Source organism: Alternaria metachromatica, assembly GCF_023757995.1.
Source record: "Alternaria metachromatica strain BMP 0045 chromosome Unknown scaffold_1, whole genome shotgun sequence".
NCBI lineage: Eukaryota > Fungi > Ascomycota > Dothideomycetes > Pleosporales > Pleosporaceae > Alternaria > Alternaria metachromatica.
This window is the reverse complement of record NW_026055492.1, coordinates 2,009,587-2,033,837: the sequence shown is the minus strand read 5'-3', so window position 1 is coordinate 2,033,837 and position 24,251 is coordinate 2,009,587. Positions and strand designations below refer to the sequence as shown.

Genomic DNA, 24,251 nt, shown 5'->3' with positions numbered 1-24,251 from the left:
TCGAGTAGGGACACCATTGCTGGCGAGACGAATAGAATACCTAGGCCGTCAAGAACGAGATATTCTGGTTTAATGGGACAAGATACGGTGATCCTATATATATAAGCAAATGGATACTGTGTCGTTAGTGTGTATTTTGGTACAATGTTGTACAGCAGTGGCGTATATAAAGATGCTGAGAAAGACCGAGTTGTAAGAATGATATAGAAACTTGAGCATTAGGAGTAAGCTATAATTGAGAATGACAAGACTTAGCGAAGGAAAGGGGGTATATCAACCAACCAACCAGTCTAGGCAATGCAACAAATCAAACGCGCGCGCAGATGCAGCCCTCAAACGCAAGTACGGAAAGCAAACTAGATGAGGCAAATCAAACGCCTAGATCGTCTCATTCTGGAATCGTGTAGACAGTTCGTAAAACAGGATTTGCGCATTTACATGGTCGTCGTGAATCTGGTAATGGAAACGCTTGTTAGCAAGCTACTTCCTCTCCCTTGTCTCTCCATCCACAGGCTTGACGCTTGTGCTGCCTTCGAGAGGAGGGATGTAACCTAATTGCTTCTCATTGCCTCCTTCCATTGGTGTAAAGGGCGTGAAACCGCCTTCGGGCGACGCCTGCCACTTTGCCATGTCCTTCTTCAGTTGTTCCAGCTCCTTCTGGAAGCGGTTGCCGAAGACGTCGATGTAAAAGGTTGCGCCGTTGTAGACACTCCAGATGAAGACGACGGTGAGGAACAAACCACTCGGCCAGCGGTACCAAAACCAGACGGGGCAGGGTAGCATGGTGACGACAGCATAGCTGTATTGAATGAACATGAAGGCAGGCTCTTGCATGAAGTCGGGCAGCGAGAGGACTATCTTGCCGATCCAGGTTTTGGCGTACGACTTGCGCAACCATGTGAAGCTAGTAGGTCGGCCAGCGGCAATCTTATCGCGGCGACGTACTGTGATGAGAAGGTGGTAGGCGACTTGCCAGACAGCATATGGACAAGTGGCCCAGACCATCATTTGCAGTAGGTTGTAGTGGTGAGGCGAGGTTGGGTCGGAGTGGCGGATGTCGTAGATGGCGGGATATTTCTCTTGCTGGTATTCCGGGGGTAGCAGGTGAACGAGGCAGTGCAGCGTGACGCAGGGCATAATGTGGATGAAGAGACTAGGCAGATTAGTGGGTGGTTAATGTTAGAGGAATGTGCTCCTTACCTGACGACCTTGTCCATGCTGTGGAAGACTAGCGAGTTACGCCACATGACAATAGCGACGGCATTGTTTCCCATGCAGAGGCAGTATGTCGCGATGAACAGGCGCTTAGACTGCGGGAAAACCCACACACTCAGAACCAGTAGTATGTTGACGAAGTAGCACAGATCGGCCAGGAAGTAGTGGTAGCCCTTCTTGTGGTAGGTCATGAAGCGGATAGGCATAAAGTAGAGCAACTGAGCCGTGTACCAGTGTGGGAACAGGTCAGGGTGGCAGCCCACGAGGTATCCAGAGACGAAGATGTTCATGACGGCGGCGATGAACGAGGCCTTTTCGCGCGCAGTGACGGTGAGCGACTCGTTCCAGCGGCGGTTCAGGCGGTCGACCGAATGGCGCATGCGTCTCTTGTACTTCTCCAGCTGCTCTGCTTCCGACGGCACTCTGCGCCGCCATTCTTCCACAACGCGGTCTTTTGTGATGCCCCGGTTCTTGGCCTGGTTCTTGATCTTCTCTGTCTGGGAGGCGATGGAGCTCTGGATCTTCTCGATACGCTGCGACAGGGCGAGGTTCTCGACAAAGTCGAACATGGTGAGCTTCTCGACGGGCGGGAAGAAGGCGGCATCTTCGACGTCGGAGTCATCGTGGTAGGAGCTGTTGGAGAACGAGGCAGAGCGGGAGAGACCAGGCGTGGAAAGTGGTTGGTTTGCGGAGGATACAGGCTCATCCAGCAGCGTAGAGTCGCCTGGAGTCGGACGGGCCGAAAGCTCAGAGACTCCCAGCTGCGGTTCCGACCTGGATTTGGGGATACCGCCTATGTCTGCATCTTCGGGGGTCGCCATGGTGGGGAGTTCCTCTTGGACGATTTCGAGGCTAGAGGGGGTTCGGCGGTGGAGGGGTCTCTTGAAGGGACGCGGGGGGGAACCTGCAGCCGTCATGCCTGTTAGCTGCTGTATATCGCTGCGAGTGCCCCCGGTCCATGGTCGGAGCAGAGGCGGTATATCAAGAAGAGAGCGTACAGTGGGAAGGGGCGGCTTAGATCAGATCTAGTCAGACCCTATGCTCTCATGACAAGGCGAGTGATGTGCGGGGGTCGAGAATCGTGCTCCTCTCAGAAGTTCGGGGCTTCTGGGGCAGAGGTCGTGGGTGAATGCAAGCTGGTGATTGGCAAGCTTCACAACGTCATCGCAGGCACCCGTGGCATGCGAGGGGGGAGAGGTCACGAGGGGAGGCGAAGTGGACAGAGGGTTTAGAAAGACGGCGCAGGTTCCCCGAGACTGCAGCGAGTATAGGAAAATGTAGGTGGACAAGCAGGGCCGGTGTCGAGCTCCCCTGCGTGCGGCCACGCTTTCGTCACTGCGGGCCACCATGCACGTCGAGCCACTAGCGCGCTTTGGCCGTCAACGCGACTACGCGCAACAACACGACGATTATCACGGGCAGCCCACCCCGCGACTGCAAACCCGCCCAACACGACCCTCCCACCGCGCAATCGCCAGTTTAGGTGTCGCGCATCCCCACCGCCATCATGGGCAAGCTCGTGCGGCTCGAGATCTACAGTAGGCCCCCCGACGCGCAATTGCTCGCATCCACACACTAAACATGCGCAGACTTCAAGTCGTACCGCGGACGCCACACGCTCCTCTTTGGCGACTCGTACTTCACCTCCATCATCGGTCCCAATGGCTCGGGCAAGTCGAACAGCATGGACGCCATCTCCTTCGTCCTGGGAGTCCGGTCGTCCCATCTGCGCTCCGAGAAGTTGAAGGACATGGTCTACCGCGGCAGGATCATCCAGGAAGCGAGAATCAACGCCGACGGCACCGTAACCGAAGCCGACGGCGATGCGAACGGCGACGCGAACGGCCAGTCCAATGGCGACACACAGGACAATGGCGACTCGCAAACCAGCTCACAGCGCAACGACCCCCAGAACGCCTGGGTCAAGGCCGTCTTCGAGGACGACGCTGAGCAGACGCACGAGTGGCAGCGCGCCATCACCAGCTCCGGCTCTAGCGAGTACCGAATCAACAACCGCATCGTCACCCAGAAGCAGTACGGCGAGGCGCTGGAGGAGCACAGCATCTTGGTCAAAGCGCGGAATTTCCTCGTCTTCCAGGGAGACGTGGAGAAGCTAGCGACGACCGCGCCCGAGCAGCTTACACTACAAGTCGAGCGCATCTCTGGCAGTCTCGAGCAAAAGGCCGAATACGACCGCCTGAAGGAGGAGTCCGAGAACGCCACCGAAGACAACGCGAAACATCTGCACGAGCGTCGCGGCATCAACGGAGAGCTCAAGACGTATCAGGAGCAAAAGGCCGAAGCCGACGAATACGAGAAGAAGCTCGCCGAGCGCGACGAAGCTGTTGTCACAAAGAACCTGTGGAAGCTCTACCTAGACCAGCAGATTATGGAGAAGGCGCGGAACAAGATCGCCAGCCACCAGGAAGAGCTCAAGGAACACAAGCGCAGCGTCGAGAAGTACCACCAACGGCACGAGGCGGAGAGGCAGGCCGAGGCTAAGATCAGGCGAGATCTGACCAAGACTGACCGGAACACCAAGGCCAAGGAGAAGGAGATCGAGGACGCCTCCAACGAGCTCGCGCCTATCGAAGAGAAGATCCGTCTTTCCAACGAGACCCGCCGAAAATACGAGAGCAGACTCGAGGAGCTCCGGAAGAAGCGCGACGCTGAGAAGAAGGCTGTCGAGAAGTGCCAGAAGGACCTCGATCTGGTCCAAAAGGCCGAGAAGAAGTGGGAGGATGACTTCAAGGCGGCTGCCCAGAACCAGGGCCGCGAGCTTTCCGAGCAGGACCTCCAAGAATACGGCCGGCTACGCAGCGACGTTACGAAGCGGACCCACGGAGACCAAATGCAGATAGACAAGCTCAAGCGCGAAGTCGAGACCGACCGGGACCATGTGAAGAACCTCCAGCAGAGCGTCGACAACCACGAGAAGGCTGTCGAGAGGCTGAATGCAGACATCAGCCAGCTCGAGGAGCGCCTGAAGACTTCCAAGACGCAAGTCAAGGATCTGAAAAGCGCAAGAGCCGCCAAACAGCAGGAGCTTGACAGACTCCGCGCCGACCGAAAGCAGATCGAGATGCAATACTACGAGAAGAACCAGTTGCTGCAGGAAGTTCTGAAGCAACTCAGCATCGTCGAAGGCAGCCGTCGAGAGTCAAGGAAGCAACAGGAGGCTCGCAGAACTATCGATCGCTTGAAGACTCGCTTTGGATCTGAGAAAGTGCACGGTCGATACAAGGATCTCATCACCCCCAAGATGCAGAAATACCGCAAGGCTATTGGACGAGTGCTCGGACACCAGATGGATACTGTCATTGTCGACACCGAAACCACCGCCAAGTCATGCATCGAATACCTGAAGGCAGAACGCATTGGTGTCATGTCTTTCAACCCACTAGACTCCATCCAGATTCAGGCGGTAGACCCCCAACTGAAGGGTATGCACGAAGGCATGCGACTTGCTATTGACTGTATCAACTATGAGCCCAAGCACGAGCGCGCTATGACTGCGGCATGTGGCAACACCATGATCTGTAACACGGAGAAGCTCGCGAAAGAGCTCAGGTACACAAGACGCATCGAAGTCAAGGCAGTCACCCTGGACGGTCGTGTAATCGGCAAAGGCGGTACACAGACGGGTGGTGAGCTTGACCGTGACGACGATTCAAGCGAGCAACAATGGGATGAGCGGTCCTACCAGGCGCTTCTGGACAAGAAGAACAGATATGAAGAAGAGCTCCGCGCGCTTCCCAAGCAAGATCGTCAGTACACCCAGGAACAGGCTCTCGAAGTCGAGTTGCTAGACCTACAGGAGCAAATTGCTCGAGCTGAAGAGGAAGCCCGGGCACTTGGTCGCAACATTGAGAGTGTCAAGAAGGAGCTAGCACATCACAAGAGCGAGTTGAAGGGCGTTCGGCCCAACTACGAGAAGCAAGCGCAACGCCTGCAGGACCGGGAAGAAGAACTCCAAACCTATCAAGACACCGTCAATCAGGTCAATGACCAGGTCTTCGCCGCGTTCTGCCAACGGCTCGGCTACGAGTCCATTCGCGACTACGAAGCTCAACAGGGTACTGTTCAGCAAGAAGCAGCAGAAAAGCGTCTCGAGTTCAGCAAACAGCGCAGCAGACTTCAATATCTGATGAAGCAGGTCGATTCGTCGGCCCGAGGTGTTGAGGAACGTCTCAAGCAAGCCGAGGAGGAGATTAAGCGCAAGACTGCTGACATTACTGAGCTCGAAGCCAAGCGAGAAGAGCTGCAAAGCGCCCGGGACGTACTCCAAGCAGAGTTGGAAACGCTGCAGGATCAACGACAGCGGTTGGAAGAGAAACTCGCTGAACGTGTTGCAGCTGTGAAGGAAGCACGACGCACTCTAGACCAGCGTAACGAAAAGGTCAAGAATGTGCTGAAGGAGGTCGACCAGGAGGGTGCAAAGATCAAGTCGAGCGCGACAAACCGTTACAATGTGCTCAAGGAGTGCCGTGTCAACGAGATCAAGATTCCACTCACGGAAGACTCTAAACCGCTTACGTCCCTACCCATGACTGATATGCCGCGGCCCGACGCGGACGCAGACGCTATGGACATTGACGAGGACCCTGATTCGACCCAGATACAGGCCGCGGAGGTGGATGACTATGGCATCGAAGTCGACTTTGAACAGCTCGACGACGAGCTGAAGACGGAGGTTGTTGAGATACTTGAGAGTGTAAGTTCCAGAGTTAACGTCTATATGATTTGTACTAATACCGCGCAGGAGGATGACCCAGATGAGCGCGTGCAATCTCAAGCTAGCAATCTGCTCAAGGCTGCTGAAGCTAAGTTGAATGATGTGATCACGAACCTCGAAACCGAAATCAACAAGGCTACACCCAACATGCGCGCTGCTGAACGTCTCGTTGCAACAGAAGCGCGTCTCAAAGCCGTCGACGAAGCATTCGCCGAGACGCGCAAGCGCGCCGCTGCTGCAAAGAAGGCTTTCGAAGAAGTCAAGACCAAGCGCTACGATCTCTTCATGAAGGCTTTCAACCATATTTCCGAGAACATTGGTGGTACTTACAAGGACCTGACCAAGTCGCCACAGTTCCCGCTTGGAGGACAGGCGTATCTCGATATGGAAGACAGCTCGGAGCCGTACCTCGCAGGTCTCAAATACCATGCCATGCCACCGCTCAAGCGTTTCCGCGACATGGAGCATCTATCTGGTGGTGAGAAGACGATTGCCGCGCTTGCTCTGCTGTTTGCCATTCACAGCTACCAACCTTCGCCGTTCTTCGTCCTCGATGAGGTGGATGCAGCACTAGACAACGTCAATGTCAGCAGAGTGGCTAAGTACGTGCGCGAGCATGCCAGTCCCGGTATGCAGTTTATCGTCATCTCTTTGAAGGCAGGCTTCTTCCAGGAGAGTGAGACGTTGGTGGGTGTCATGCGGGACCAAGGCAAGATGACGAGCAAATACTTGAGTCTAGATGTAAGTTGCTCCTTCCTCCAAATGACTATGCACTGTTCACTAATCTCACAATAGCTGCGGAAATACCAACCCGCTTAATTTGTCGGTATACCACAATGAAATCGCTGCGATTAATGATAGTCGTTATGAAATGTGCATTCCATACCTCATCCCCGGTTTATGCATGGTCCGGTCTGTGCGGAAGTATCATAGTTATTGTAGTCTATTCTGTACATTAGCGACTCGACGATTTCTGCAGCTGCATCCTCGTTATCTGTGAACGCGTTCGTGCCCAGGTGGTATCGCGACTTCCCGTGATCCATCCAACGACCTGCCTATCTGATCCAGCCCCACTACGCCCTACGGACATAACGCGGCTTATGAAAATTGTCCCAGCAACAACGCGTTGAAGCTTACCGATCATCGCCATGACAACTCTGAAGAGTCATACTTGCGCATCAAAGAGCTATAGCTAAAGCTCGCTTTCGCACCCCTCCATGTCTTGAGCAGTATCCAGCGTCTCGCCGTTGCATGCAAGCCATCCCGACCCCGCCGCAATGACCCCGAACTTCCCACGCGACGAGCATGTCCCTGCGCATGAAACCACCCCACTCCTACCAAACCCCACGGAGGACGCGCCTACAACCGTTGTAGAAACTGGTATCGCACCAGAAGGACTGCACGCAGAAGATGGAGGAGATATAGAACGACAAGTCAGCCATGGCGACGCGTTTAAACACCAAGGCCTGCCTGAAGTCAGGAAGAGGATGAAATATATATTTCCTGCTATTGCTATCGGTGTAAGTAAACCTCTGACTATACTGTGAAAATGTTCTCAATACTGATGAATGAATGAACTGACAGGTCTTCCTATCCTCCGCCGACCAAACCCTCGTCATAACCACCTACGGCACCATCGGCACAGACCTGCACGCCCTGTCCTCTACCTCCTGGATTGCGACGGGGTATTTCCTCACGCTATCTGCGTTCCAGCCGCTGTATGGGAAACTGTCTGATATCTTTGGAAGAAAACAATGTCTATTGTCCGCGTATTTGATCTTTGGGGTTGGCAGTGTGGGGTGTGGGCTTGCGAGGAGCATTGGTGAGGTAAGTCGTACCTGTACGAAACGCACATGATATATACACTGACTTCGTATCCTCACTTTTGAAGTTGGTTGCTGCGAGGGCTTTTGCGGGGATTGGGGGTGGCGGCATGAGTGTGTGCACGAGTATTTTGTTGAGTGATATCGTGGGCTTGAGGGAGAGGGGGCAGTGGCAGTAAGTCTTTCCGTACGAAGTGCGTGTGACGCATACACTGACTTCACACACCCAAATTTAGGGGCTATGTCAACTTGGTCTACGCTTTTGGTGCTTCGGCTGGTGCGCCTCTTGGTGGGTTACTCGCGGATAGCATTGGATGGCGATGGTAAGTCCTGTCTGTACGAAATGCATGTGAGACGTGTACTGACTTCGTACCTCTACCTCTGCAGGGCATTCCTGGCGCAAGGTCCGATGTGCGCTGCGGCCTTCATTGCTGTGTCATTGGTGCTTGATCTCCCAGAGCAAGACCACTCGCACTGGAAAGAGAAGATCAAGAGGATAGACTTCCTAGGCGCGGTCATCCTGATCTTCGCCGTCTTCGGTTTACTTGTCGGTCTCGATCGCGGCTCCAACGTATCCTGGGGTAACCCCATCACCATCGTCGGTCTCGCATCTACGCCGCTGTTCGTCGTCTTCGTGCTAGTCGAGAAGTACGTCGCAAGTCATCCCTTCGCCCCAGGCCGGATCATCCTCAACAAGACGCTTTTCGCATGCTATCTTTGCAACTTCTTCTCTTTCGGGGGATGGTTGGCTGCCTTGTTCTTCATACCGCTTTATTGGCAGGTCATGGGCGACTACAGCGCTTCCAAAGCTGGACTGTTCCTTGTCCCTTCCATCATCTTTGGTGTTAGCGGCTCGCTTTTCAGCGGCTTTTACATGAGGCGTACAGCGAAGTACTACTGGATCACCGTCATGGCGTATACGAACCTCACGATCGGGCTCTCATTCATCCTCCTATTCGCTGGCCTATTAACCGAGAGCTTACCCGCGATGGTGGTGGCTACATGCATATGCTCTTTTAGCAATGGCACAGGAGTAACGACGACACTCATCGGCCTCATCGCGAATGCCTCCCACACCGACCAAGCCGTTGCCACCGCTTGTTCCTACCTTTTCCGCTCTCTCGGGTCAGTCTTCGGTGTTTCCATGTGCGCTACGGCGTTTAATCAGACACTCCGCAAAGCTCTCCAGGAAAAGCTGCAGGGTGACGATGCGGCTGAGATTGCGGAGCGTGTCAGGGCTGGATTGGCTTACTACAGGGGTCTGGATCCGGCACTCAAGAGCATCGTCCGGGAGTGTTACGGAAGGGCGACTAGGGCCGCATTGTGTGTAGGCATTGTGCTTGTTGCAGGGAGCGCCATCTTTGCGTGGTTTATCAAAGAGAAGAGCCTCGAAGATAGCAAGAGCAGGAGTGTTGAGCCGGAGGAACCTGCAGAGTGAGGCAAGGTTCTGGGAGTCGGAGGCTTCCGAGAGCGTCACTGGGATGGCAACAATCTGTCTCTGCTCGTCTTCGGGGGAGCTAGACGATGCAACTAAACGCAAATCTATACCGTCCCTGGCAGATTTTGAGGTGGTAGAAGAGGCATGTGGTACATTCTCGGTGTCTTTGAAGGTGTCGGGATCTGGCTGTCCTAGACTCACCGCTCGTGCTGGGCAAGCATGACTATGTATCGCAGTAGTGTGTCCATTACACGACAGTGTCTTAGAAATCAACAGACGGATATTCGAGGCTGACATGCTGGTCGTGTAAATATGATAGCTTAGTCGCACTCCTTGGCTGTGCTCTCTGGTGTATTAGCTGACTGTATCTGTACTAGGTGAACGTTTTACCAACGCCGACAGCGGGTGACCCTTAATTGCATACTAGATCTTCCAGTCACAAACTTAATGCTGTATTCATTCTGCATGTAAATTCGTATGGATATTACGACTTCCGGTGTCTGACCCCGATGTTGTGAGGCCGGCAGCACGAGCATCCAGCGCTAGTACCGCGCTAAGCCGGCGATGATCGAGAGCCTGCCACGATCCCAACCCCTAGTCACACTGTTACTCTCGCACCCGATCACACGATGGCGCCCAAAACAGAGCCGCGATCCAAAAAGGACCGTTCTCATCCATACCTGAGCAGCATCGTCGCGGGAGGCGCATACATAGCTTGATCGCGTTTTGCGCTTTTGCTCGCGCCCGATGACGTGTTCCGACACCGCATTCTCCAAGCGCAACCAGTGCGTCCCAATGCACGCTCTCGAGCGACATGCACGATACAGTCACTTCAATAGTTTGCGACTCCCCAGACCGCTCCCACCCTACATCATGTTGCATGTAGGTAAAAACTCAGAAACGTCGAGACCGTGGGCAAAACCCACCCGTACAATGGACCCGTTTGAGTATGACACAAGGCGTTATACCCGCATTTGGGTCTTATCATCTCCACCGCGACCCAGAGAAGTAATACGACGCATCCACCCCGCGCACTGGCACTAAAGTCACACCCACTATTCCCATCGGCGTGGCGCTACGTTTGGAGAATGACGTCAAGCTCCATGCGGGCACGTTCCTGGCGCGGCCCGTAGCGGTGGATGTTCCAATCAAAGGTGCGCTCAGCACCAATGGCGCCCTGCCAGCTGTCCAAGCCATCATCAAGCATGAGGCGATTCATAACAAAGTAGGGCTTGAGTGGGGAAGCAATCCGTTGCGGAGCTTATTCAAAGGGGTCTGTGGGTTGGAGAGCGTGGGACGTTTTGTATAGGTAACAGAGGACCCCTATGTGGTGGTGCCTAGAACGTGACTTCTTAGGCTTCAGCTCTTAGTTTTAAACTACTTTAGTTTCGCTACGCTCAGCTCCCCTTTCGACTGCGAGTCAGGTTTGTTTCTGTCTTATACATATCAGGGAAGTACGGTGCGGCAGGAAGCAGGAACCGGAACGACAACAAGTAAAAAACAGCAAAGTCTGATCATGAGCGTCGCTGTCATAGTAAGCACACCTCCTATTCGGCCCGTATATATGCAAGCAAGGCATGTTGTTCGATGAATGGGCGTACTGACGACCGACCCCAGAACCCTCCCGATGATCCGGCGAATGTCGTGCAGTCGCTTGTGAACACACTCTTGGATGTCTTTGATGCCACGAGGGATCTCTACGGGACGCTCACGGCTAAAGAGCAAAGAGACTATGAACAAAACCTGCGCAGCAAAGGATACCCTGCTTCAAGACGGATCGAGTATGTGAAGGATGACCGACTGGGTAGCGATGAGGCTATCGTGACGGACAAAGCTGTGGTCATGAGGCAGATGGATATCGGATGTGAAACTCTGGGGGCCGAGTTCGCCATGGGCGATGGTATGCATGCTATTCCTCTTCTGAACCCTATGAGACCCATCAGCTAACAAGTCACTACCAGTAACCGCGCATACAGCCCTCCAGTCACAGATCATTACCCTCCAAAGCGTGCTGGTCACCACATTCCTATACGGGCCCACATCAGGCGACACCATCGCCCATCAGCTAGCCAACATCAATGCGGCATCCAGAGTAGCAGCTGCGACGTCGGTCGAGATATTGGCTGCGTTGCAGGAACGTCAACAGGATGAGAGGCCGCTTACACCGAGGTCGATGCACTCTTTTACGGCACGTTCGAGCCCGTCGCATGCGCCATCACAAGCAATGACCCTCCATACATCGCATGCGCCTTCACATGTATCGTCACATCATACCTCGCGCCCGCCTTCGCATGCGCCATCCCACCATACTTCTCATGCGCCGTCACACGTGTCATCTCACCATACCTCCCATGCGCCATCGCATGTACCGTCACACGTGACATCCCGTACGCGATCTCGTGCGAAGTCTTTGACAGGATCCCAGGCACCGCCGTATGCGCCATCCCACATCATGTCCCAGGCACCTTCGCATGCGCCTTCGCACATGCAATCACATGCACCATCGCGCGCGTTGACACTGCCTCAGTCTGGTGCTAGTATGAGTTCAGCATCCACAGCTCTGATGAAGTATCCGGAACCACGATCCCGGAGTTCACACGTGCGAAGTAGCAGCCCTGTCAACACAACAGTGCTCGCATGGCGAGATAACGTCGAGCCAGAGCAATCCGTCACCGATGCCACCTCCGTAACCGGACCCACGATGATCTCAGCCTCTAACAACCTATACTGCGTATACGCATACGACCTCCAACGGAACCCAACCCAACAACTTGCCACCAGCATAATATCAGACCGGGACCCCTACTGTCCACACTGCAGAGGTGAACTCCACCTCTCACCAGGAAAAGCATGGGAAATCTCCAAATGGGCCGACGACACAGAACGTACCTTCCAAGTTCAGAACCGCTTCGTCGTCAAGTGTCATCGTGATGGTCCCGACGGCCAATATTGCTGCGTGATTTGCTCCAAGTACGCGGACTCGGATACCATCTGCGGCGACGTCAAGGCTCTTATCAAGCATCTCTCGGATGATCACGATACCCGGCAGCTCAAGCATGAGGAGGATATTGTGGAGGTGATCGAGCAGCCGGGTAGTCGGAGGGACAGCGGCATTGGATATTCTACTTCGGTGAGAAGTAAGGGGAGTCGGAGGAGTGCTAGTCTCGCTGAGGGCGGACGGAGACGAAAGAGTCTGTCTGGGTATGACCGAGAGGCAGACTCATTTGATGGCAGGTTCTCGAGGAGGTAGTCGCATGTTTTGCGAGTCGGTGTTCTGGTAGATTGATGGGTAGTGCGGCATTGCTTGGGTCTTTCTTTGTTCTCTTTGTGGTTCGCTTGGGTTTGTACTACCACCATCACCTCTTTTAGTACGAAAAATACGTTCCTCATTTCTTATCATCATCCTTCCTCTTGCGATTAGCTTAGCATACGCATTACCATTTTGTACAATTGCCTCATCCCACAACCTTCGTCGCAAAGAACGAAGATACAACTATACAGTTCCAATTAGCCTACCACTCTCCAATATGTATCCCCTGTCCCCTCGCTCCCCATTACCCCATCCGTCACCCCGCCCCATCAGCCATCCATCCCTCGCGCACCAGTCAAACCCCCTACCGCGTATATGCTCACGCAGTCCTTACCACAAACCCACCAGTCCATATTCCATGCATGAACACATGCAGCGCTACCCAAAACATACATGCCGACCACATCCAAAACGGACAATGCACGTTTCCCGCAATCAACGGTTTGTGCGAATACCTACTCGATGCGGTAACTTCAGGATGAGATACTGGTTGCAGTGGGACCGAGTCGACCCGAGTGTGAGGTTCTGCGCAGAAGCGGGCGTACGGCAGTATGCGCGCGCGTGTGTAATGTGTGGGTAATATCTTGATTGTGAGGTTTCGGGAGGATTTACCATTGTCTGTTTTGGGACTAGGGTGATTGGTGTTTTGGTGGGTGGCTGGGGTGGGAGCTAGGGGTAGATGGGGTCAGGTTGTACTGTGAGACTCATGCTGGGTACGCGATGTGCCTTGTACACATTCTGGTAATGCGCGACTTGGCCTTTGAGATGTTGGAGTAGATGGTGGAGGTATGGAGGTGGCCGATCGAATGGGTGACTAAGCAATGGTACCGAGATGGCCGATGCTCGGACTTGGAGATACCCTGGGGCCGCCTGTTAACCATCCCCTCCATTGTCACCCCATCCTGGCTCTCGAACGTGTATACGAAAAGCCAGAGTGCTTTGACACCGACTTCGGAGTATGAGATACTTGTACACGTTATTTCCGACTGCACACGCGTTATGTCCAACTAACTCCGCGACTAACACAGGCTGCAGGAACGACTGTTCGTATAACAACGCTCTGATTCTCCGTTGCTTGAGTTACACACTACACCCTCAATTGACTACTACTCACTAGAGCTTCAATACGATTACCACGATTACCTCAATTAGCAACGATGTCAGGACCATACCTTCACGGCCATCACGCATCCGTCCTCCGCTCCCACAGCTGGCGTACTGTCGAGAACTCGTGTCCACACCTCCTCCCCTACCTCAACAACCCTTCACTCAAGATCCTCGACGTGGGCTGCGGCCCGGGAACTATCAGCGTCGACCTTGCTGCGCGCGTCCCACAAGGCTTCGTCTATGCCATCGATCCCTCCACCGAAGTCATCGAGAAGGCGCGAAAACACGCGGAGGAAAAGGGCATCACAAACATACGGTTCGAGGCTGGGGATATACATGAATGGAACAAGCTCGATGGTGCAGAAGAGGCTGGCTTCGATATTGTACATGCGCATCAAGTGCTGCAGCATCTACAAGACCCACTGGGTGCGATGAAGGAAATGAAGCGCTTGACCAAGCCAGGCGGCATCGTCGCAGTCCGAGAGTGCAACTACAGTGCCATGGACTGGTATCCAGAGCATCCAGGAATGCAAAAGTGGAAGGAACTATACATCAAGATTGCGTTTGGGCTCAAGGCACATCCGAACATGGGCAGGTACGTGCATGCGATAGCCTTGCAAGCCGGTTTCCCAAGAAGCGACATCGAGGCTAGCGTAGCCGCCTGGACATTCAGCACACCGGAAGAGCGACAGTGGTGGTGCGGACTCTGGGCCGATCGAACGGTGCAAAGCGACTACAAACAGCGGGCTCTGGACAGTGGATATGCGACGGAGCAGGATCTGGAAGAGATCGCTGCGACATGGAGGGAAATGGAGAAGAAGGAAGATGGCTGGTTCGCTGTTATCAACGGACAGGTCATCTGCCATGTTAGGTAGGGTTTATAGGTAATAATCAGAAGCTTGTCTAGAGTTTCTTCTCGGCCTTTCCTCCCATCAAATGATGGGTACGGGACCCATGCCTCGAGGTCCTCGGTCTTTCTCGACCTACTCCACTTACTTGCTTCCTATCGGGCGGAGCCGTCTCCCTTGCCGCCCGTATGGCGAAACACCCATCCCACGCGTCTCACTTACCTCCAATCGCGAGGTCCACCGCATTTACCGCGTGCCAGTCATCTGACGGCATATGCACTAGCCGCCTCGGCTTGAGGTAGCTGCCTGGCCCTGCAGAAGCTCTGTATATCAACCCCACTTTACCCCTCCAACTTCTCTCATCTATCAGCAATCTACTACTACACAACATCGCAACATTACATTCCACGAAAGAAACTCGTCACAAGAGTCAACGACAGTCAATATGCAGTCCACAATCGAACTTGTCAACTTCCACAGCGACTGCCCAAAGTGCGGCTCTACTATTAGCGGCGATGCCAAGACCTGTGGATCTTGCGGCAGCGTAAGATGCTTGCGCAACAGTTCATCGTCGAAGCATAGCTAATTTGTCCTACAGTCTTGCCCCGTTTAAGTCGTGAAGAATGTGTTTGCATGGGTTGGCGTAGGTGTGGGTTTGAGTGAAGTGGATACCCCAAGGCTCGATGTGCACGGCGTTGATGCGGTTGCGGAGTAAGAGTATGGGAGTTTGAACGGCAGTGTGCACGTTTAGTGAGTGGCTGAATTGAAACATGGTATTACATTACATGGAATTCTCTTCGCTGCAAAACCACTTGAAGTACATGCGTTGATCCTCGTCTTTACACGCTCTTTCCTCTTCCTTACTCTTCCCTGAATAGGTCTCACCACCTCTCATCTAGCCCGCTCAGCTTCGCTTCAATGCGTCCTCTTGATACGCAAGTAAGTCAAAGCCAGTACTACGAATAGCACCACGACCGTCAAGAACATGAAGACCGAGTCTGCTTGACTTTGCTGGCACCGAGTGTTCAGCTTGCTAGACTTGCTGTCCCAGTTTGTATACCAACACGCGCCTCCTCCGTCGTTTGTTGTTGTGCATCCACCGTTCAAGATATCAATACCGCCGAGACCACCGTCAAATGGGTAATCGCCATTGCCATATCTATTGTGTGAACTCCCATCGGAACAATTCTTTCCCTGTAGTCGCATGGCTATAAGCTGTGTGTCTGGTTAGCGTGGAACAAGTAAAGTGCTGTGACTAGATCAGGCATGATCTATACTCGAACCGGAAGGACTCACCACGCCGCCGACAAGATTAGCAAGTAGAATGACAATGTCGATGGCCACTTCGAAGTAGCCTCGTAGGAATTCTGTCCACGACAACAGGAAACCAATGAGTGAACCAGCAAGAGTAATACCACCGATGCCTGCCGCAAGGGGCAGAAGTTTCGGTACGTCGGACATCGAAGGTACGGCATGTTTGGGATTGTGGCCTTTGATGAGAGTTATTGATAGGCCTAGGACTATGATTCCGAAGAGAGCTTGGAGGCCTCGAAGAATGGATAAGGGTATCAGTGTCTTGGTGAACGCCATTGAGTAAGGTTATCAGAGATGGAGTAGAAGAAGATTGATGCTGGAGGTGTTGGGTGAGTCTGAAAGAAGACTGAAGCGAGAGAGATGTGTATATGGTACTGTGAAGCGCCTGCACAGCCTTGCGGGTAGCTGCGACATGTTCTGCGACGACAATGTCGTACAGTCACACCACTTCGGAGTACATCACAGAATCGTACCTTTTGGGTAGAGCTTTCCGTGCTATATTATCCTGTGCAACACTGATCCTCCACGAGACCTTGAAAGGGCCTTGGCAATTCAAGACAGATATGCCCTGTCTGGGATAGCTACCATGGGGATTGCGTTGTGTGAATCTACAGGCTCGTATAAACCTCGTACCCTTTCAACAGTCCATCCCCCCACTCTCCATCCCTTCTCTGTCCTTACATATACCAGGACCCAAATGACAATGATTACTGGTACGTTCGATAGGGTAAAGGCAATATTGCACTGATAGAGAACGCAGCGCCTCCTCATACCACTGTCGTCCTGAAGGGAATCGAAGAAGCACTGGAAGTACTCAGGATACTCCATGCCCCACCGTGGGCAGACGACCAAGTTCTCGTACGCACCAAGATCACTGCACGAATAGCCTTTCACTTCAGAAGCCATCATCTGACCACGTGAATTAGTGAGATGACGTCGCAGCATGGCTGTACGACCGAGTTGTAAACTTACAGAGCCTATAGCCATATTCAGCGACAGAATACCGCCATCAATGGTGTTTATAATCCAGGGATGCAGGTAGTTACGGAGAATGGCGGTTGAGAGTCCAGCAACCAACGTCGATAAGCCCACTCCAGCTGAAGACCCTAAGATAGGTGGAAGTGGGCCCGTCCCATGGCTAGCGATGAAGAATATAGTGATAACGGACACAGTAGCGCTGAAGAGAACTTGGATACTGCGCGCAATCAAGACAGGAAATGACGGGGACACGCGCATCGTGGCTGGTCAGCTGCCTGTGACTTAAGATGACAAATGTGTGGATTATCAAAGAAGAATAAATTGAATCGTGCTTCGTTCTGTTACTATATCAAACCATAGGGACCGTTGCTCACACGTTGGGGAAGATCAAATCCTTCGAGGCTCTTCCGAATAGTGTTACCTTTCACCCGCCTCGGCGTCAGCAAAGCTTGACAGCACAGTTGCACAAAAGCGGGTAATAAGTACGTGCAACTTCGTCTTTCATTACTTCGTGTTCATAAACGGTGTGTGTCGCACATAGGCCACGACTAAACTGCGTCGACTACCATAAGGATTGTACCTTGCTTAGTGAGGAACTACGGAGAGCGTCGAAACGCTTGTTCATGTGACAAAACGCACAGATGATGAAATTGCTTGTAGTAGGGTATCGTGATACGAGAAAGAGACCGTCGTAAAATCCTCCAGAGACATGCGCAACACTACGTTAAGTGTGGATAAGTTAGATCACCGCTATACTGCTTTGTGTTCGCTATTAGAATTAGCGAGGTGGAACTGAATAAGTCGATTCAGAAACACTCACCATCGTGCTTCTCCAAATCTAGTAGCCCTTCTTCATGCGCAAGAAAGCCAGCAAGGCAGTCACGGCGAGGACAATGACGGTGAGGAACATGAAGACGCAGTCGGCTTGGGTCGACTTGCACCTCGATTTCATGGTGTTGGGGTCGTTTTCCGCGTAATAGTACCAGCACTCGTCTTCGGCTCTGCAGCCGCCATTGAAGATGTCGTTGAGAATAAGCTTGGTCGCGTTCTTTATAGTTGTGTCGCCATCGCAATCCACACCAGAGATCTTGAGAGCGAGAACCTTGACCTTTGTCAGCTGAAATATCCAATTGCGAAATTCTGAGAGGTGCTTCAGAACTCGGGCTAGCACTTACGATGCCACCTGCCGCGTTGATGACAGCAACAGCGCCGTCGACTATCAATCCGATCATACCATCCAAGAAGCTGAAAAACAGTCCTGCGACTCCAATCGCAGCTCCTAGGATCGTGACGCCACCGACGAAGGCTGAGAAGCCCAGACTAGCGGGGAGACCACCCCAGTGGTGGCCGCGAATGAGTGAGACGGATATTCCGAGTACGACAATACCGAAAAGAGCCTGGAAGCCGCGAACGACAAAGTTGAGGAGTGGGTTCGCGATCGCCATGGTGTTGATTCGTATGTGTAGGGAGCCGTGTGCGGATGGTGGTGAACGATGGGTAGCTGCGACAGCAGTGGTGGTATCGGTTTCGGTTGTAAGAGGAAAGGTTTTCCCAGCGCGTAGTGATTGGAGTGAGAGGTGAAGAGAAAGAGAAGTCGCGACGGGTACCACCTCACTATTTACGTGTTTGTGCTCGTTTGCACACCCACGTCATTTGCTATTGGCCTTACCCTCGTCTGTGCCACCTTCACACTGGCAAGAGCAGTTTCAAGTCGTCGCGCGGCGTCCAAGGCAGACACATTGGGGGGCGCAGCCCTATGGCTGCCAGGGCCGTATCACATGTATGGGTTCTTTGGGGGCCAGCCCTGCTGTGGTAAAGGGATCTACGGATACGGGTGGTTGCCTGGGGTTGAATCGGAGAGTTTGCTGCATTCGGCCTGACTGATGTTGACGGGGTTAGACCGATATTGTGTACACCTCGCCGATACAACTCAAGGTTTTTACTGTGACTCACAGTCACAGTCGTGATTGAAGCGATGTGTCGTTGCCCTACCTAGGTACCTACTTGTACCCGCCTATAGCGACATTAAAGCGTGAAGCCTGTCAAGCTGGGGACCAGACAAGCTCTACCCCAATCACATCTCGCGCCACCAGCCATAAGCTCATTATTGGAGAGCATTGCAATGTATCGATGTCGGCGAGTGCCAAAGGCTATGGTTGTCAATGCATCAGGCGCCCAAAGACTGGGGGCCGTATTTAGAAGTTTTCACCGGTCAGTCCATTTGTAGTCTGTCTCAGAGAACATCGTGCAAGGCGACAGCTCACACGAGGCTAGGTGCATACATACATTCTTCATTACCCGGACCTATAGACTCGGTGGTGCAGTGTCAGAGATATGCATGAGAGTGTGCTCGTCACAATGGCCTTTGTGGCTGTGCTCGGCTCGACCAATGAGAACGCGTCGCAAACTGGGAGTCTATTTTGGCCTCCAGCCTCCCGCTTCGCTGACCGTCATCTGCATCTCGAATTGTATCAACTCGCACCACTCATTTGCAGGTTTACATGACAGTCGTCTCGATCTAATACTGGCATGAAAATCTGACCACGGCCTCGTCTACTCCCAGCGAAGACGGAGACAAGCTGGCTAGCAAAAGGGCAGACGTCGCATCAACTGCAGTAAGCTTATCGCCATCTCCTCTCAAATACATTCTGACATGCTATATCTAACCTGCATCTACGGTGTGAGAATAGCTGCCGCAGCCAAGATCGCCTTTGCCGTCCTCCCGACAAACTCCCCTGCCAGAGTAAGATTGCCCCCAGCAACAGCCTCTGTCACTCCAGGATATGTAACAGGCGCATAGCCAGTATCGACCCCAGGAGCAAAGACAAGATTTCGATAGAACTCTCTGCCCGGAAGCCCGCCCTGGCTAACGAACCCGCGCCCAAGATCGCGCGCCTTGTGGTTGAGCTGTCTGATCAGAAGCGAACTGTTTGAACTCACGGCCATGTCCCGAGCAGCATCGAACTGCTGTGCCGAATCCTCAAATGTCGCAACTGCACTCTCAAGCTCTTCTATAATTACTGAGGTTGTCGCGTTCGCAGTCCCAATGACACCCCTCAAGTCATGGAGCCACGCCCGCATCTCGACCCCATAATTCGCTGGCTCAAGCGGTACAACCTCTTCGTCAACCAAGCGATACAACATCAAGGTCAAGAACTGACCGATTGCCTTGTGCATCACGAACCCTGGATCCGCAAATTTAGTCATCCAGTGGTAGGAATCGAAGTTCGAATGCGTATGATAAATCGGGTCGAGTGGCGCTCTTGTGGTGCCCATATCAATAGCGGAGATGCCCACGCCATGTACGAAAGCCGTGTAGTCACTCTGTGCACCTAGAGTATCTATCTCGCCGGTCTTTTCCTCCCATTCGTCATATAGGGTGCGATTTGAGCCATGCGGCCAGATGACCTTTCGCGCTGTGGATGTGGTGAGGGCGTGGAGATCAGGAGTGGCACCGAAATCTGGGATGGTGCCTGCTATACCAACGTCGATGTTCAGGTAGGACACTGCGGAGGAGTTCAACCAGGGTAGGTATTCTTCGACCCACTCGGTGCTGTGAATTCTTTTAGCTGGAGTGATCATCGTCGTTCCGACTTGATGGCTCACCTCCCGACCAGACCGTATTCCTCAGCATCCCAGCTGCATAGCACGATGGTTCGCTTTGGCTTCCAACCCGTCTTCACCAGAGCACCGATTGCTTTAGCCAACTCAATGAGAATCGCAGAGCCCGAATGCGGATCCGCTGTGCACGTTAGTCTTGTCCAAAGTCCCGGCTTGCGTTCCTGACTTGCCTGCTCCACCGATCATCCAAGAATCATGATGATTCCCCACGATAACAACCTCATCCTCGTTCGTACCGTTGATAATGCCAATCGCGTTGTGGATCCAATTGATCTCGCCCCTCATTATATTGCTCATCGATAGCACAGCTTCTGACGGCCCGGAACTGTACTCAACCCCATCGATTCCACCCACCCAATTCGGACGATCCGTAGTCTTCGCATCAACACCATGACCATTCAGCGCGACCAACAATGGTTTCGCTTCAATCCACGAAATCGGCAAACTCGGGATTGCAGGCACAGTCTTCTTTTCCTTCCTCTCTACGCCCTCTTTAGATGGGTATCCAGGTGTTGTCGGATCTCCGGGATACGTGCTCAAATCCATGACACTACCTTTTTGAATGCTCGTTGGATTTCTTGCCGGTCCTTCCGGATACGTGGCGTAGTTCTTGGCTGTCATGTTTCTGTCGTCCCCGGGATCTGTGAAGATTACAGCACCGATCATACCAAAGGCTTGTGCGTTCTTCACTTTGAGGCCGCGGAAGGGGCCGCCGTATTTCGCCAGGGCGATTTTGCCTTGGAGCGTGATGTTTAGGGCAAGGAGACGTTTGAAGTCTTCTTGGGAAGCTCGGCCTGGTACATTCAGTATCTGATGTCGGAGATTTCTTGAGACGTGGAGCACATACCGACGTAGACGTACTCGGCCGATGCGTTACCTGAGCCGGAATACCCATGGAATGCAGGAATCCTGTCAGCATCACCCGTAGTTTCGTCTTCATCAAGCACTTCTTCTTCGAGAGTTGCGTGGTACATGCTACCGTTGCCATAGTCTAGTGACAAAGCTCGGTGAACTGGGTAGTCAAGGTAGACGTCTTTCTCTTTAGTCAGTTTTCGTGACTAATTCGATACTTTGAATAACTTACGGTAACTGTCTAGTCTAGTTTCAAAGCCATGTTCAGCCCATCGTTCAGCAGTCCATCTTGGAACCGTGTTACTTTCGCCTGCGAGGTTTCGTTTATGCGCTATGATAAGTAGTTAGCAATCACCTTCGAAATGAGGGACAGGGAGTAGGTCGTTACAGTAGTAACTAGACCATGACGCTATAGACGTGTTGTCGAAAGACGAGACCAAAATCTCCTCATTCGGCGTCAAAACTGGAGGGAATATGGGGGACGTAACACGCCGTTGTAGGTGGCGATCATGGTGTCGGTAGTGATGCTCTTTGTCGCATGCAAGAACACTTCTAGAGTAAAGTAAGGCCAAAATGAACAGCATCGTGGTTAATCCCATGAACCATAAGGAGGTGCTGATGACGAAGGGTTACCCAGGTCGTGGAATGTACTTATAGTGCCAAGTGGCGGCAAATGTACCGGTTTAGCCAACATCCAGGTTAGTTCTAATTCGATCCTGGTCGATGCACTTTACGTCCTCATTCTATTTTGTGGGGTATTGAGGACATTTTCATCGTTATGGCAGTAGCGCTCATTGGCAAACAAAGTATGATGTAACGCTACACATGATCCTCTTGTCACATGTGCAGTATCATACGTCAGTGGTCTGGGGTTGGTGGAAAACAAGGGTAGGAGGTTCATGAGTATTCTTACGCAGAAAGTGTTGCTAGCTATGTACAATTTATTTGAAGCTATAGAGAAGACCCTTTAACAAGACATCCCATCGCCCATAGGTTCTATTAAGCGCTGACTTCGACAGCACTCACTTCAACACCAGAGTTCTTCGCCGCATCAACAGCGACAGGCTTTGCCTGAGGAAGACCGTAAACATCGGTCTCATCTTCCTGCATGCCACCCAAGAGCAAAGAACTCGGAGCAGCCGCCTGATCCGCAGGCGAAGCAAGGAAAGCGAGGAACTTCTCGTCATGCCACTGACGCGAGGTGACGTAGCGACCCTCGCTGTCCTGGAACATAGTCTCATCCTCAGCACGGAGGAAGTATGCAACCGAGTAGCGATGCTCGGTGTAGTCGTATGGCACAACACGGTGGATGCAAGACTGGAAAGTGTGGCCGCTGGCGAAGCGAAGAGAGTCGCCGACGTTGATGATGGCTTGGCCCTTCCTGGGCTCCACGAAGCCAAACTCCTTGCTGCCTGGTGGGCGGATCTGGAGGCCCCACTGCTCGGTGAAGAGTACTGTCAGTGAGCTGATGTCGGTGTGCTTCTGGTGGCCGACGTTGCCGTCATTGACTGGGTGCGAAGGGATGTAGTGCATCATAGACAATGTGCTCGTGGAAGGGCGGTGGTTGCGGTGTAGGTTCTCGAAGCGCGCACCACCCGTGAGGCCGAACGCTGTTGACAGAGCTGCCAAAATGGCCTTACTCATGATGTTGTTTCCCGAGATGGCGTTCTCGATGACCTTGAGATCGGAGCTGTTCTTGATGTTGCGAGGAATGTGGGGCGACTCGCGTTGGATCTCATCGCGGGAAATCTTGACCATCTCATAGCCGTCTCGCTTGCCTTCTAGCGAACCGTTGCGAGAACCAACAGGTTCGTATCTAGAAAAGTTCAGTACTTGCATGGAAACTGAGGTATTCTGGGCTTCGTAACTCACCCAAGGTGAGGAGCGATCAGTCCATACTCGTTCTTGATCTCAATAGGAGACTCGAAGAAGCGGTGCATGACCTTCAACAACTCCTGGTGGTCATCAATGAATCGACGTCCATCGACATTGTTCAGGTCCAGGTAAAAGAACCCCTCTTTCTTGCAGCACTCAAGAAGCTTCTCGAGCTCAGCGGGCTCTTGCGAGAGGATCGCGGAGAAGTCGATAGTCTCCATAGGGTAGACTGGGACCTGCTTTCCGTTCCACTCGACCCTTCGGGGTACTTCGGTTACCGGAGCCATGTTGATGATTGATGTGATCGTAGTTGTCGTGAAGATGGCGTGCTCTCTGATTGTGTTGGGGCTGTGTTATACCGTGCTGTGTATTCATCAACGTTGTTTTCATGCTTTATAGCAACCTCTTGCCCGTTCATCAGACACAAATCGGGATACACTCCCTGTTGACATGTTAATTGACCTTCATCTCGATGATACATGATCTGTTGCCTTCCAAGATCTAGAGATGATCATAGATTGGGTTGGGTTTCTCTCTGTCCCGGATTCCAAGTGTATTGTTTCGTACCCCGCATCTTGTGCAGCTATGAGAACCGCCGTGAGGTCGGCATATGGAAACAGTTCGAGTGCTACAACAAGGGCTGCCTGTTGTGCTGCGGCTGAACACCTGATCGGCTTGTCGATACATAGGATTACTGAGCCCTCCGCATACGCGTGTCGCTTCAGTAAGTGTAGAGTATACACGTGGGGTCGCTGCACCCTGCACATCTGCCATCTATCCTTTGTATGGATAAACCCTAATATCAGAACACTTGACTAGATCCCTAGGGATGGCGTAGTGGGATCCTTTGCCTCTGTGAGACCACCAGTAAGGTCATGGGTTGTAATCTTGATGCGGTCACAGGTTGTATCGAACATATTGTCGGCAGCTGGGCAGCAACTGCCGTAGATGAAGCTGTAACTGGTGGGGCTTCCGCGGGGGTAAACACGCTGAACTCGAAGCTGGCGACATGCCTCGAATGACCTGAATTGATCTGTGCGTGCAGTTTAAGTGGTCGGTACAGTATGTGGTGGCCCCTGGATGGAGTCGCGAATGAGCTTTTTAGCTGCGGCGACGCGTCGTGGTTTCGTGATGA

The 24,251-nt window shown here is 52.8% G+C and overlaps 8 protein-coding genes across 8 annotated transcripts; 4 read left to right on the top strand and 4 right to left on the bottom strand.

The window, feature by feature from the left end:
- Positions 1-480: 480 nt before the first annotated feature.
- Positions 481-2,132, bottom strand: J4E83_000655 (uncharacterized protein; the record flags this gene model as incomplete). Its single annotated transcript, XM_049327616.1, has 2 exons — positions 481-1,153; positions 1,201-2,132. The coding sequence occupies 2 exons, from the start codon at positions 2,130-2,132 to the stop codon at positions 481-483; spliced, it is 1,605 nt and encodes a 534-aa protein (XP_049193761.1).
- A 590-nt stretch (positions 2,133-2,722) lies between these two features.
- J4E83_000654 (uncharacterized protein) lies at positions 2,723-6,769 on the top strand (the record flags this gene model as incomplete). Its single annotated transcript, XM_049327615.1, has 4 exons — positions 2,723-2,753; positions 2,805-5,929; positions 5,978-6,691; positions 6,746-6,769. The coding sequence occupies 4 exons, from the start codon at positions 2,723-2,725 to the stop codon at positions 6,767-6,769; spliced, it is 3,894 nt and encodes a 1,297-aa protein (XP_049193760.1).
- Positions 6,770-7,227: 458 nt separating this feature from the next.
- On the top strand, positions 7,228-9,211 carry J4E83_000653 (uncharacterized protein; the record flags this gene model as incomplete). The annotated part of the gene is made up of 5 exons (XM_049327614.1): positions 7,228-7,470; positions 7,535-7,777; positions 7,842-7,948; positions 8,010-8,096; positions 8,161-9,211. The coding sequence occupies 5 exons, from the start codon at positions 7,228-7,230 to the stop codon at positions 9,209-9,211; spliced, it is 1,731 nt and encodes a 576-aa protein (XP_049193759.1).
- Positions 9,212-10,727: 1,516 nt separating this feature from the next.
- Positions 10,728-12,461, top strand: J4E83_000652 (uncharacterized protein; the record flags this gene model as incomplete). The annotated part of the gene is made up of 3 exons (XM_049327613.1): positions 10,728-10,745; positions 10,829-11,111; positions 11,842-12,461. The coding sequence occupies 3 exons, from the start codon at positions 10,728-10,730 to the stop codon at positions 12,459-12,461; spliced, it is 921 nt and encodes a 306-aa protein (XP_049193758.1).
- Positions 12,462-13,678: 1,217 nt separating this feature from the next.
- J4E83_000651 (uncharacterized protein) lies at positions 13,679-14,503 on the top strand (the record flags this gene model as incomplete). Its single annotated transcript, XM_049327612.1, has 1 exon — positions 13,679-14,503. The coding sequence occupies one exon, from the start codon at positions 13,679-13,681 to the stop codon at positions 14,501-14,503; it is 825 nt and encodes a 274-aa protein (XP_049193757.1).
- Positions 14,504-17,606: 3,103 nt separating this feature from the next.
- Positions 17,607-18,213, bottom strand: J4E83_000650 (uncharacterized protein; the record flags this gene model as incomplete). The annotated part of the gene is made up of 2 exons (XM_049327611.1): positions 17,607-17,885; positions 17,944-18,213. 2 exons carry the CDS (start codon positions 18,211-18,213, stop codon positions 17,607-17,609), a joined length of 549 nt encoding a protein of 182 aa, XP_049193756.1.
- A 1,228-nt stretch (positions 18,214-19,441) lies between these two features.
- On the bottom strand, positions 19,442-21,752 carry J4E83_000649 (uncharacterized protein; the record flags this gene model as incomplete). The annotated part of the gene is made up of 5 exons (XM_049327610.1): positions 19,442-20,321; positions 20,375-20,510; positions 20,560-21,183; positions 21,237-21,426; positions 21,732-21,752. The coding sequence occupies 5 exons, from the start codon at positions 21,750-21,752 to the stop codon at positions 19,442-19,444; spliced, it is 1,851 nt and encodes a 616-aa protein (XP_049193755.1).
- Positions 21,753-22,240: 488 nt separating this feature from the next.
- J4E83_000648 (uncharacterized protein) lies at positions 22,241-23,403 on the bottom strand (the record flags this gene model as incomplete). Its single annotated transcript, XM_049327609.1, has 2 exons — positions 22,241-23,057; positions 23,114-23,403. The coding sequence occupies 2 exons, from the start codon at positions 23,401-23,403 to the stop codon at positions 22,241-22,243; spliced, it is 1,107 nt and encodes a 368-aa protein (XP_049193754.1).
- Positions 23,404-24,251: the final 848 nt, after the last annotated feature.